The 13,178-nt window shown below is 43.0% G+C and overlaps 2 protein-coding genes across 2 annotated transcripts; both read right to left on the reverse strand.

Moving 5' to 3' along the window:
* Positions 1 to 837: 837 nt before the first annotated feature.
* LOC122901718 (gamma-crystallin F) lies at positions 838 to 3,345 on the reverse strand. Its single transcript, XM_044240827.1, has 3 exons — positions 3,337 to 3,345; positions 3,003 to 3,245; positions 838 to 1,110 (listed from the first exon to the last, which is right to left on the reverse strand). Exons 1-3 carry the CDS (start codon positions 3,343 to 3,345, stop codon positions 838 to 840), a joined length of 525 nt encoding a protein of 174 aa, XP_044096762.1.
* A 7,567-nt stretch (positions 3,346 to 10,912) lies between these two features.
* On the reverse strand, positions 10,913 to 12,618 carry LOC122901719 (gamma-crystallin D). Its single transcript, XM_044240828.1, has 3 exons — positions 12,610 to 12,618; positions 12,275 to 12,517; positions 10,913 to 11,185 (listed from the first exon to the last, which is right to left on the reverse strand). The coding sequence occupies exons 1-3, from the start codon at positions 12,616 to 12,618 to the stop codon at positions 10,913 to 10,915; spliced, it is 525 nt and encodes a 174-aa protein (XP_044096763.1).
* Positions 12,619 to 13,178: the final 560 nt, after the last annotated feature.

Raw genomic sequence — 13,178 nt, forward strand, 5'->3', positions numbered from 1 at the left:
AGCATCTCAGAACACGCTGACAAGCATCTCGGGCTTCTTCCTCAGGGCCCCTACAGCCCTTTCAGCAAACTACGCACAGGCATAATTACTTTGAAAATTCTGTTGGAAGTTCTACTTTCCCTCTGGACTATTCTACTCATTCTTATTTCCCAGTACAGAGCATAGTGTTTAAAATGGAGGTGCTGAACCTTTTGGGATGTAAATCTGTAGTACAAAAAATCTAGATTTAGAGCCCTGGGTCTCAAATGCCATTTGCGTCAGAAGCCGCTGAGGGCGAGGTCTAGGAATCAGCATTTTAACAATCGTCCCAAGTGATTCTGAAGTAGGTGATTCTTGATCCATTATTGATAGTTTGAAAAACACTAGTTTATAAGGTCCAAATACTCCATAATAACCAAGGAGCACTTGTGTTATAAATGCTTGTAATATAGCACCTACTTTGTGTCTGGCACCCTTGCAAGAAAATTAAAAATTAAAAACTAAAAACTCATGTAATCTACATCACAATCTTATGAGATGAAGAATGTGATTACTCCAGTTTTTACAGGTTAGAAAACCAAGGCAAAACAAGAGTGCTAAGGAATTTGCCCCATCTCCTATAGCTAGTAAGGATTTGGATCAGGACTTTGGGCTCCAGAGGCTGTGCTCCCAACTTCTACCCCATACCACCCTTTCCACTGATGTGTGCAAGAAAATCCACATTTTCCCCAGCTTGCTTGCTTTCTGCTGAGCCCTTCCAAGGAGGCTGAAAGGAAAAGGAGACCACATGACTGCATGAAACACACAGGAAATATTTTATTAGTTTCCAGATGGAGAGTAGCGTAGAGTACAAATACTTCAATAGTAATCCATGGCTCTCCTCAATGAGCCCACTCGGGCACTCGTGGCCCCCCAGTCGTGGTAGCGCCTGTAGTCCCCCGGTCTCAGCAGGTACTGCCGTCCCCGGTAGTTGGGCAGCTCGTAGAGGATCCAGCAGCCCTCCAGCACGTGGAAGGAGTGGATCTCACTGAAGTGGAAGCGGTCATGAAGTGAGGAGCAGTCCTCAGTGATCTCTACCATCTGGCCCCTGTAGTCCTCTCGCTCGTAGATCCTGATCCTGTGGGAGCTGGTCTGTGGGTTTGGTAATGAGCAGATGAGGAGAAGTCAGAAAACCTAGCCCTTTGCAACCAGTCACACACCCCACAGGGGGAATGAGCATCTCTTTGTCTTTTTTGTATCAAAAGTGGCCAAATAAAAGAAGGAGACTACCAATAACAGGGCTGCTGTGTACAGTTGGATAGGTTGAATACTGCAAAACTTAAAACAAAACAAAACAAAACAAAACAAAAAACCCCCCAAAGAACAAAAAACAAAACCCCCCCAAAAAACAAAAAACAAAAACCCTCACCATTCACACAGACCATGATAGGGATGAATATGTGAATGATGTTTCCTAGGGTTTTTTTGGGGGGGGGGAGGGAGCACAACCTTTATGAAGCATACATATTGGATCCATTTACTACCATTCTTAAGTAACAATTTGTATATAATTGTTTTGCTCTATCCTTCATAGACTTTTGGTGGTCTGGGGTTCTCCTTGGATGATATAAAAATAATTGTATATTAAAATAGAAAGACAAACATATCCCTAGCAAAAGGCATTATTTTGAATCTTGATAGTACTAGAAGAGGGGAGGGAGAAAGGAAATCCAATTGCTTTCCCCAAAGCAAGGCACAGATGGGCTGTGGCATTTCAGCCCCAACAGCTCCTTAGTCCCTTCCATCTGCTTTAAGCCCTGCTTCTCTATGATCCTGAAAGTCAAGAGCCATCATAAGGATGAGATTTATTTCTCAGTTCTAATACACGCTTCTGCAAGTCTGCTTATGTAATGAACCAACATGGGGGCCAAAGATCATGAAGGAGACCTGCCCAGGACCAAGGGAGTATAAAACCTTTAGAAAAATGGAAAGTTAGGCTTTCTGTATGGAGCAAATCCTGCCTATTTTTCCTTGAGCACTTGCTCTACTTTTATGTCCCTTCCCAGAAGGCGCCGATCCTCTCAGTGTCTTCCTGCTCCCACCACGGAACGCTCTTTAGGAGAAGTTTTCACGAGCGATCGTCCGCAGGATGAAAGATGGCTAAGAAGGAATCTCCCGCGGTTGGGAAAGGACCCACACGTACATCAGTTAATCTGACCTTCACAGAAGCCTGGTGCATGTGGAGCAACCATTCTAGACTTTTCTTTTTTTATGAGACACTAATGACTGGGGCGTTTAGTCTGTAATTAGAAAAGTCCAGATGGGAAAGGAGAAACTGGGACTTTCAGGTTCTTCCTGCTCCTCTGGGTCCATCAAGGCATGGGTTTGAGTCAGTCTGAGTGGGTTTCACACTTTGCAAAAGCGGCACATTTCCACAGGACTGTGTCATAGATTAGAGAATTTCCAACTGTGGGATTTCAGGCCACAGGGGCTTGATTTGGGGAACAGTGGGTTTTGCAGGAGCTGCCGGAATCAGCTCATTGGTTATTTGTTTTGACTGAACGAAAAGTGGGACTTGATGTTCATAATAATAATATATATAACATATATAATAATAATAGTTAATATTTAGGGGAAGTGGTGGCTTGCCATGTGCTAGGTACTCTGCTTTCAGCCTTATTCCGACCCTATGACTTCGCTACTTTTATTGGCCCCATTTTACAGATGAAGAGAGAGAAGTAGCTCGAGGAACTAGCCCCAGGACACCTGATGAACCAGTTTCAACATGTGGCTTATTTGTCACCAGAGCCAGGGACACCGTGAATTTTCCCAGTAGAGGGGAGTTTAGTTTTAGCAAAGCAAAATAAACCTTTAAATTAAAAGCACTGCACCACATTTACAGTGGAAGAAAACCTTGGAGATACTCAGAAAGGAAAGGAGAACATAGAGCAGCAACAGAAGGCTGCCGCCCCGTAGTCTGAAAGCCGGGTCTGGAGCGCTCATGGGGCGGGAGGACCGAGCAGGGCCTGGGGGGCTGGACTCACGTGCGGGATGAGACGGCAGGAGCGGACCGAGTCGCTGAGGCCCATCCACTGCTGGTAGTCGGGGTAGTCCCCGCGCCGCAGGAAGTACTGGCAGCCCGCGTAGTTGGGCTGCTCATAGAGCATCCAGCAGCCGCTGTCCACGCGCACCGAGTTGCAGCGGCTGAAGTAGGGCTGCAGGTTCGGGTGGTCACTGCTGCACTCATAGTGGCGGCCCTGGAAGCCCCGGTCCTCGTAGAAAGTGATCTGCAAGGCAAGGGAGGGAAAGGCTCAGAGGCCTGGCCCCCAGCCCCAGCGTGCGGGGGCCCCTCCTGGCCTGCGGCTGCGCTGGGCTCACCTTCCCCATGGCTGGTGATGGAGGTCAGTGATGGGCCGCCCTGGCGCGCGTCTATATAGCAGGAGGGCTGCTGCGTTGGCAGGAACAACACAAAAGGGGCCCGCGGGGTGAGGAGGGGATTTTCTCTCTCTCTTTTCTATATAATTACGGCGGGGGTGGGGTGGGGGACTTATTGTATGTTTTCTCTTAGACTCTCCAGTGTTTTCGAATTGATGACCCGTGTTAAAACTGTCACTTAGTGCCTCTGTGGCCTTTAAATGAAGCCTATTTAGGAATTTGGAACTGAGCAAAAGCCCTTAATCAAGTTAATAATTGCAATGAAATATTTCAGTTATCTTTTTAAATTTCAAGGACCATCTCCTTTTGAGTAGCAGAGTCGGGTAGTGACTGAGTCTGAAGTCAGAATGGACCCCAGCATGAGACGTTTTGAGTAGAGAGCATTTTCTTGGTGTGAGAATCTGGAACATGGGGAAGAACCTGTCTTCTCCATAGTTCCTCTAAGAGGAAGAACCTCTCCATGACCTTGCAGGCTAACAAGTGAGCATAGCAGAGACTGCTAACACTTGAGGAAGGGCAATGGGGTCTTGGACCCTGAGGAAGCCGGGTTTAGGCACCAGCCTCTACTCTGCCCCTGGAGACTGGGCTGGGCTGGGGACATCTCCAGCACCTTAGCTGGGGTGCCTCTCACGGCATAGGCAAAGAGACCCTCACTTATGGAATTCATGAGTTGACTCACTGGTGGTTCCGACCCACAAGGCAACTTTCTTTCTTTTCTTAAAGATTTTATTTATTTGACAGAGAGAGTGAGCACAAGTAGGGGAGCAGCAGACAGAGAGAGAGAGAGGGAGAAGCAGGCTCGTCACTGAACAGGAAGCCGGATGCTGGGCTCCATCCTGGGACTCTGGGATCACCACCCAAGCAGAAGGCAGACACCCAACTGACTGAACGACCCAGCCGCCCCTCACATGGTAACTTTCTATTTAATAATTTTGCAAACTAAGTGCTAAGATTAGTTCTACTACTGATAAATACAAGTTAACATGCAAATGCAACAAATTTAATATCCTGCAGTCTTAGAAAGCTTCTGCCTTCTCTCGGTTTCCCAGCCCTGGGCAAGCCCTGCTTGCCCTGCAGTTAAGGCTCTGACTCCAGGGCTGGAGTCTGCCTTCTTCCCCCAAGATCCGACCTCCACCCTCAGCAGCTCCTGATGCTTGGCTCTCATTAGAGCAGAGTTGCTCAGCCTCATGCTATTTTGACATTTTGGGCCCCCAAAATTCTGTTGTGGGGTGGTTGTTCTGTGCATTTAAGGATGATTAGCAGCACTCCTGGTGTCAACCCACAAGATATTAGTAGCATTGTCTCCTAGTTTTAAAACCAAACATGTTTCCAGACATTGGAAATGTTCCTTGGGAGAGCAAAATCAAAACTGGTTGAAAACCAGTGCTTTAGAAGAAGCAGTTCTTCAACTTAAAACAACTTGAGACACTCTGTTTCATTCTTCAGTTTGGATTGTTGCCACCAAAATCCAATGCTAAAAAGTCGTCTTTCCTGAACAAATTTCATTCGATGCATACAAACTTAATAAACCTTACTCACATCCTTTCTTTTATAAAATTCTTACATTTATAGAAAATTAGGAAACTATGAAGGAAATTTTGAAACCATAGTCCTGTATTATAAGAAGCACTGTTGGGGCACCTGGGTGGCTCAGTGGGTTAAAGCCTCTGTGTTCGGCTCAGGTCATGATCTCAGGGTCCTGAGATCGAGTCCCGCATCAGGCTCTCTGCTCAGCGGAGAGCCTGCTTCCTTCTCTCTCTCTATCTCTCTGCCTGCCTGTCTGCCTACTTATGATCTCTGTCTGTCAAATAAATAAATAAAATCTTTAAAAAAAAGCACTGTTGATATATTTTAAAACTTCCTCTTAGTTCTGCAAAATAAAGGAGTTCTAAAGATCCCTTGCACAACAATATGTATATAGTTAACACCATTGCACTATGTGGTTGAAAATGGTTAGGATGGTAAATTTACTGTTATGTGTATTTTACCACAATTAAAAAAAGATACCTTTGTTCATCTCCCCATCCCTCTTAATTTTCACTTCTCTGATCTAATACTTTCCTCTTTAAGAATTTGCCCAAAGGAAATAGTTAAAGGTACATGCAAATATTGTGTACAGTTATGTTATCAGATCATTGTTTATAATATATAAAAAATACAAGTGAAATGTCAGAAATAAGGCATTAGTTAGGTAAACTATAGAACATCTGTTCGATGAGATGTTAGGCAGCTACCAAAAATCATGTTCTTAAAGAGTTTATAGAAGTATATGGAAAATAATCACCATATGTCATTTCTTTTTAAGTAAGTATATTATACATTGAGAGGTATTGGTGAAGGAAAGAAGATAAAGATAAATGGAAATACATCTTGTGTTTATGGATTGGAAGACTCAGTATTGTTCAGATATCAGTTCTACCCAAAGTGATCTACAAATTCAGTATAGTCCCTATCAAGATTTTAATAATGTTTAATGTAGAAATAAAAAAAAATCCCTCCTAAAATTCACACAGAATCTCAAGGGACCCTAAATACCCGAAGTAATCTTGAAATAGAAGAACAGAGTTGGAGAACTTGAACTTTTTGATTTCGAAACATACCACAAAGCCACACGGATCAAAACAGTGTGGTGACCAATGGAAAAGAACAGAAAACCCAGAAACAAGCCTTCACATGTATGGTTAACTGGTTTTTGACAAGATCGGCAAGACCATTCAATGGGAAAAGGAGAGTCTTTTTAATAAATGATACTGGGAAGAATGAATATCCACATGCAAAAAATGAAGTTGGACTCCTACCTTACACCAAAAACAAAAACTAACTCAAAATGGATTAAAGACCTAAAGAACTAAAACCACAAAACTCTTAGAAGAAAACACAGGGGAAAAGTTTCATGACACTAAATTTGGCAATGATTTCTTGGATATGACACTAAAGCATAGGTAATAGGTAAATTGGACTTCATCAAAATAAAAACTTCTGTGTAACAAGGCAGACTATCAACAGAGTGAAAGGCCTTGGAATGCAAGAAAAATTTTGCAAATCATATATATCTGATAAGGCATTGGTATCCAAAGTATATAAAGAACTCCTACAACTCAGCAACAATAAGCAAAAAGCAAAACAAACAAACAAACAAACAAATCACTACCTCCCCCCGAACCACCACCAACAAAACCCAAAACCACCAATTTTTAATACAAGAACAGGAATAAACATTTTTCCAAGGAAGATATACAAATAGGCAATAATCACATAAAAGGATGCTCTACATCACTAATCACTGGGGAAATGCTATCAAAATTACAATGAGATGCTACTTCTTAGTCTGTAAGGATTGCTATAATAAAACACAAAAATAAAATAGAAAATAACAAGTGTTAGTGAGGATGTGGAAAAATTACAGTTGTTGGGCATTGCTGGTGGGAACGTGAAATGTTGCAGCCACTGTGGAAGACTGTTCACCAGAGTTTCTTCAAAAAGTAGAACATCTAATTACCAGATGATCCACGATTTCCCTTCTAAGTATATACTCAGTATAACTGAAAGCAGGGACCCAAACAGGTATTGGTACACCAATGTTCAAAGCATTATTCACAAAAGCCCAAAGACAGAAGCAACCCAAATGCCCATGGAGGGATGAATGGATGTAAAACACGTGACAGATGCATAGAATGAAATATGATTCAGCCTTAAAAAGGAATGAAATTCTGATGAATGCCACAACATGGACAGATCTTGAGAGCACCATGCTACGTGAAATAAGTCAGGCAGGAGGATCAGTGTATGATTACATTTATCTGAGGTACCTACAACAGTCAGATTTGTGGAGACAGAGAGGTGAATGAGGGGTTACCAGAGGTGATAGGGAGGTTGGGATGGGGACTTAGGGTTTGAGTGAGTGCAGAGGTTCAGTTTGGGTTGATGATAAAGTTCTGGAGATGAATTGTGCTGATGGTTGCACTTCGCTATGAATGTGCCTTATGTTACCAATTTGAATACTTAAAGATGAGTATAATGGTAAACTTTATGTTATGTGTATTTTACCACAATTTAAAACATTTTCCATGAGCAAAAAGAGACGAATACATCTATGTTAATTTTATCGATATTAACTTCTTGATTTCTTTTTTTTTTTAAAGATTTTATTTATTTATTTGACAGAGAGAAATCACAAGTAGACGGAGAGGCAGGCAGAGAGAGAGAGAGGGAAGCAGGCTCCCTGCTGAGCAGAGAGCCCGACGCGGGACTCGATCCCAGGACCCTGAGATCATGACCTGAGTCGAAGGCAGTGGCTTAACCCACTGAGCCACCCAGGCGCCCAACTTCTTGATTTCAATAGTTCTACTCAAGTTGTAAGAAAACAGTAAAATGGGATGAATTCTAGGGACTAGAAAGGAATTAAGCAGCAGTTAAAACAGTTCATGTTAAGGTACTTACAGTCCTCTTTATAATAGGAAATAAAACAGTAATAAATATAATTAATGTCTTAAAATTCTTTTTTATTAGTTCCTTTCCCTACTTGGGCTTTCTCCCTCATTCTCCCTTTAGTCTTTCCATTATGATTACCTTGCATCACCAAACTTACACTCAAGAACCTGATAACATTTTAAGGTCTTCTTTAATCCTGGGAATTTGTGCTCTGGGCCCAGTTGTTTGTAGGCAAAGATGTTTGGGTGCTCGTCTTTACCCAACCTTCTTTGTATGCTGCCTCCGTTGCAGCTAGAAGCTATCCTGTGGTCACCAAGAATATCTGCCTGCTCCAGGACACAGATGCTAAATATGGTGGGAGACAGACAAAACCTGGGGCCCTGATGACATTGCTGAGGTGCTGAATCAACCCGCCCTAAATCCTGTGCCATTGCAGGACTTCTGTCACATGAGCTAGTGGATTTCTGAATTGCTTGTCCATTTGATGTGGGGCTTCTGCTACTTCCAGTCTCATGTTTCTGAAGTGATTCCAATTCATTTCTGGCTGAGGGATGAGGTTGAAACTTTTTGTTTAAGATTTTATTTATTTAAGAGAGAGAGAGCACCAGCAAGGGGGAGCAGCAGCGGAAGAGGGAGAAGTGGGTTCCCCACTGAGCAGGGAGCCAATGAGGGGCTTGATCCCAGGCCCCTGGGATCATGACCTGAGCTGAAGGTAGGCACTTAACTGACTGAGCCACCCAGGCGCCCTGAGTTCAGGCTGAATTTTGATTAAGGTTTGGAGGATGAGCTGCTCACGCGGGGGGACGTGGGAAGACTAATTCAGGCATGGAAATGATGCGAGCAAAGGCAAAGAGATGTGAAGATGCTGATGTGCTTGGAGGGCTCTGGTGGGTCAGGAGCATCAGGTGATAGGAGAGGGAGTGGATGGGCTAGGGCTAGGTTCTTGTAAGAGGAATTTCCCCTGTGGACAGTAGAGTAATATCAAAGGTTTCAAAGCAGAGAAATGACTTGATCAGATCAGTCTTTGAAAATACACACCCTCCTTCTTTTCTAAAATTCTAGCAATGAGAGCACAAGACAGAACAGAAAGCAGAAGAACCAGTGTAGGAGAATACGTTGCCCTACTTCTCTATAGCCTTTTACGTACAGTGTGTCAACATACCTACACACACACATACTATATGTGCAAGTACAAGGTTATGTAAGCGTATTTAACTGTGTGTGTGGGATGTGCATATATATATATATAGAGAGAGAGAGAAGGCAGCTTTGCATTATCCTATTTATTTAACTCGCTTCCTGCTTGGTTGTTTGCAGTGGCCTCATGGTAAGAATCAGTAAGCTAGTACTGTCATTATTTGACAAGAATCTTCCTGATTCCACAATGGAAAATCAGTGATCTCTGAGTTGTGGTTCTAGCTTCTGATGCCACTTCTATTATTAATTGTTTGACATTAGAATTGGACTTCAGCTTACCTAACATAAAATGAGTTATCTAAGTTATAGATGATCTCCAGGTATAAAATATGTTAAAAATTATAAGACTTCATTGTTCTATAAAGTCTAACTTCCTTCCTTCCTCTCTTCCTCCCTTCCTCTTTCCCTTCCTCTCTTTTTTCTCCTGATTCTTTTTTTTTTTGCATTTTCCATTAAGAATTTCTTCGAATACAGTACTTAACAATCACCTTAGAAAAAGTCATATATACTCTGTATTAGCTAGAAACATAATAACAGAATATCCAATTACAGTGGCATAAAGGAATTTGGGTTTATTTTACTCCCTTTATACAAAGTGTGAAAGTCAAACACTGCTGGCATTGCCCTTACTGGTGAATGCACCATCTGATCTGTTGCGGGCCCGACTAGAACAAAAAGGTGGAGGAAGGACAAATTTGTTCTCTGCTTAAGCTGAAACGTCCATCTTCTCTTGTCCTCAGACACCGGTGCTCCTTGTTCTCAGGTCTTTGGACTCCTACTGAATTACGCCACCAACTTTCTTGGATCTCTAGGTTGCAGGTCATGGGACTTCTCAGACTCCGTTGATGAGGTAATAATTATAATAAATATCCTCACATTATCTATATGTCTTCTATTGGTTCTGTTCTCTGGAGAGTCCTGATAGACATTGGTTTAGGGGCTTGACCCCATCAAGGCCAGCATTTCTGAAACTGTGGCATTTCCCTCACACTTTCCATCTCTTGGGTTTAAAGTGCCTGAAAGAGGAGGGAATTGTGGCACCAGGAGCACCTACTCCCTTCCACCGGGAAGGCAAATGTTTTTCCAGAACCATCTTTTCTCTTTCTCTCCACCAGCATTCCTCCAGTTAGGTTTCCATGTCCAGAGAGTGTCGTGGGACAGCCTCAGCATCAAGAGAGTCTGCTCAAGATTTGTGATCTCAACCTTTACATACAGTTTAGGGGATTCAAAAACTTTCTAAAGCCCATCATGGTACCTGGCTTCAGAATCCTTGGTTTAAAAAGTGGGTCACAGGGGCGCCTGGGTGGCTCAGTGGGTTGGGCCGCTGCCTTCGGCTCGGGTCGTGGTCTCAGGGTCCTGGGATCGGGTCCCGCGTCGGGCTCTCTGCTCAGCAGGGGGCCTGCTTCCCTTCCTCTCTCTCTGCCTGCCTCTCTGCCTGCTTGTGATCTCTGTCAGGTAAATAAATGAAGTCTTAAAAAAAAAAAAAAAAGTGGGTCACATTATCTCTGAAACTTAGCTTTTCAGATCCTCCCTCTTCAGAGAAAAACTAAAATCTAAACAGATTTTTAATAATCTGGTTTGAAGCAGCAACTTGTTTAAAGACCAGAGAATCAAATGATATAATGTATTACAAAAGTATACAAAGTATAAAAAGCATTCTAAAACTGTAACATTCTCCTTAATACAAAGGCATGTTTTTATTGTGAGAGGTGTGTTTTATTTATTTGTATTGGATCACACATCTTGGTTTCCACTTGTGTTGTGTTGTGTGTGTGTGTGTGTGTGTAAATAGTAAGAGGAGGACAAAAGAAAAACACAAGCAAACCAATGCCAATAACACACAGAAAATATTTTATTAGTTTCCAGATTGAGAAATGATGAGGAACTTATTTCAGTAGTAATCCATGACTCTCCTCAATGAGCCCACTCGGGCACTCGGGGCCCCCCAGTCGTGGTAACGCCTATAGTCCCCCGGTCTCAGCAGGTACTGCCGCCCCCGGTAGTTGGGCAGCTCGTAGAGGACCCAGGAGCCCTCCAGCACGTTGAGGGAGTAGATCTCATTGAAGCGGAAGCGGTCCTGAAGAGAGGAGCAGTCCTCCGTGAACTCCATCATCTGGCCTCTGTAATCTTCCCTCTCATAGAGTCTGATCCTGTGAGAGCCAGCCTGGCCCACCCAGAGATGGAAAGAGGAGGAAAGCAAGGCATGACATGGTTGCAACAAGTTCATGCAGTCCAGCTCAAGCTATTTTGAAATATAGGGTAAGCTTCAACTAATTCTCAATATTTATATATTCCCCATTTTCAAAGGCAGAGATTCACTACCCTTTAAGACTGTGAAGTATGATAGAAAGAATTAAGAAGGAAATTTCCCTGTTTATATATATTTAAATATTTCTCAGGATGAAATACTAACCATGCTCAGTATTCCATGCCAGAGAGAAACTCAAACCTTGAACAGCGTATTACTGTTTTTGCCATTTGATGAGATATTTTTATCTCTTATATTTTTCAAGCATGTGTGTTTGAACAGTAAAGTGAGTTCATGAAATGAATGGCCTTGCTTTTGGTTTAAGGTAAATCTTAGAAAAATCACCAAGGACTTGGATATTTCTGTTTCTGTGGAAAGCAAAGTTAAACATCCCAAGTTTCCCAGACAATAACGGATTCTCATTTAATAACTTAGGAATAGAATGAGGAAAAATGAGAAAGAAAAATCAGTAAGATCCAGGCCTAATTTTTCAAAGACCTTAGCATTTTAAAACACATATTTGAAATGTATGTGGGTACGTGCATAAAATTTCTCTGTGTTGCTGTCCATTGAGAGAAAGTCCTTTCATTTGTGTAGGTGGGGTAAACCAAAATATACAAGTGGAGCAAAAGAGAGAGAGGTCTTAAAAAAATGGACCCCTGCAAAAGTTTCCTTTTTCAACTCCTATCTGCTCTGTAAATTATCCCCTACTCGCGCACATAATTATTCTTCTATGGGATATTAGTGGTTTTTCTACAACTCCAAGACAGGAACTATAGGTCGTACATGCCCATGGCAGCCAACACGTTGTCACTAAATATTTGTGAATTAATAGGTACCCCAGGTACCATTAATTGCTTTTATTTGGGGCCAGCAACATGGAACTGATCTACCATAGCTTGTCTTGTGTCCAAACCCTCAATTATTCAGAATGATCACTACTCCATATGTTCAAGCTTTGCTTGAAACTCTCCATTCTGTGTCCTGATAGGGAGCTAGACTCACGTGCGGGATGAGGCGGCAGGAGCGGACCGAGTCGCTGAGGCCCATCCATTGCTGGTAGTCTCGGTAGTCCCCGCGCTGCAGGAAGTACTGGCAGCCCGCGTAGTTGGGCTGCTCATAGAGCATCCAGCAGCCGCTGTCCACGCGCACCGAGTTGCAGCGGCTGAAGTAGGGCTGCAGGTTGGAGTGGTCACTGCTGCACTCGTAGTGGCGGCCCTGGAAGCCCCGGTCCTCGTAGAAAGTGATCTGCAAGGCAAGGGAGGGAAAGGCTCAGAGGCCTGGCCCCAGACCCCAGCGTGCGGGGGCCCCCTTCTGGCCTGCGGCTGCTCTGGGCTCACCTTCCCCATGGCTGGTGATGGAGGTCAGTGATGGGCCGCCCTGGCGCGCGTCTATATAGCAGGAGGGCTGCTGCGTTGGCAGGAACAACACAAAAGGGGCCCGCGGGGTGAGGAGGGGATTTTCATGTGCTCTTTTTTCTCTTTGCTGTCCTAGTCCACGGGGCTCATTGTGGGTTTTGGTCTCATTCTCTCTGGAATATTCAGGTTGCTATCACTGGCTGATGCTGTTGAGAAAAAAAAAAGTTTGGGGGAAAAAAAGTAACTTGGAACATGGTTGATTTAATAGTAGAAATAGAGCTTCAGCCATTTCATATATAGTCTACACTTTTATTTATATAGGTTGGGGGAAAACAAAAACGTGTAAATAAGGGAACAATAAAAAAGCAAAAATATATAGTAAATATAAAATTAATCTATTAGAACTGTCAAGGAACATGTGTGCCACAACGTTCAATACTAATTGTTAATAGGAAGAAAATGACATTAATGGAATGTTGATAATTTCAACTTAGTCCTTTAGGAGAATTTTCTTATTAAAGAGTATAAGAAATTGGAATGTTTTACCAAGG

The sequence above is a fragment of the Neovison vison genome, chromosome 3 (assembly GCF_020171115.1).
Source record: "Neovison vison isolate M4711 chromosome 3, ASM_NN_V1, whole genome shotgun sequence".
NCBI classification, from domain to species: domain Eukaryota; kingdom Metazoa; phylum Chordata; class Mammalia; order Carnivora; family Mustelidae; genus Neogale; species Neogale vison.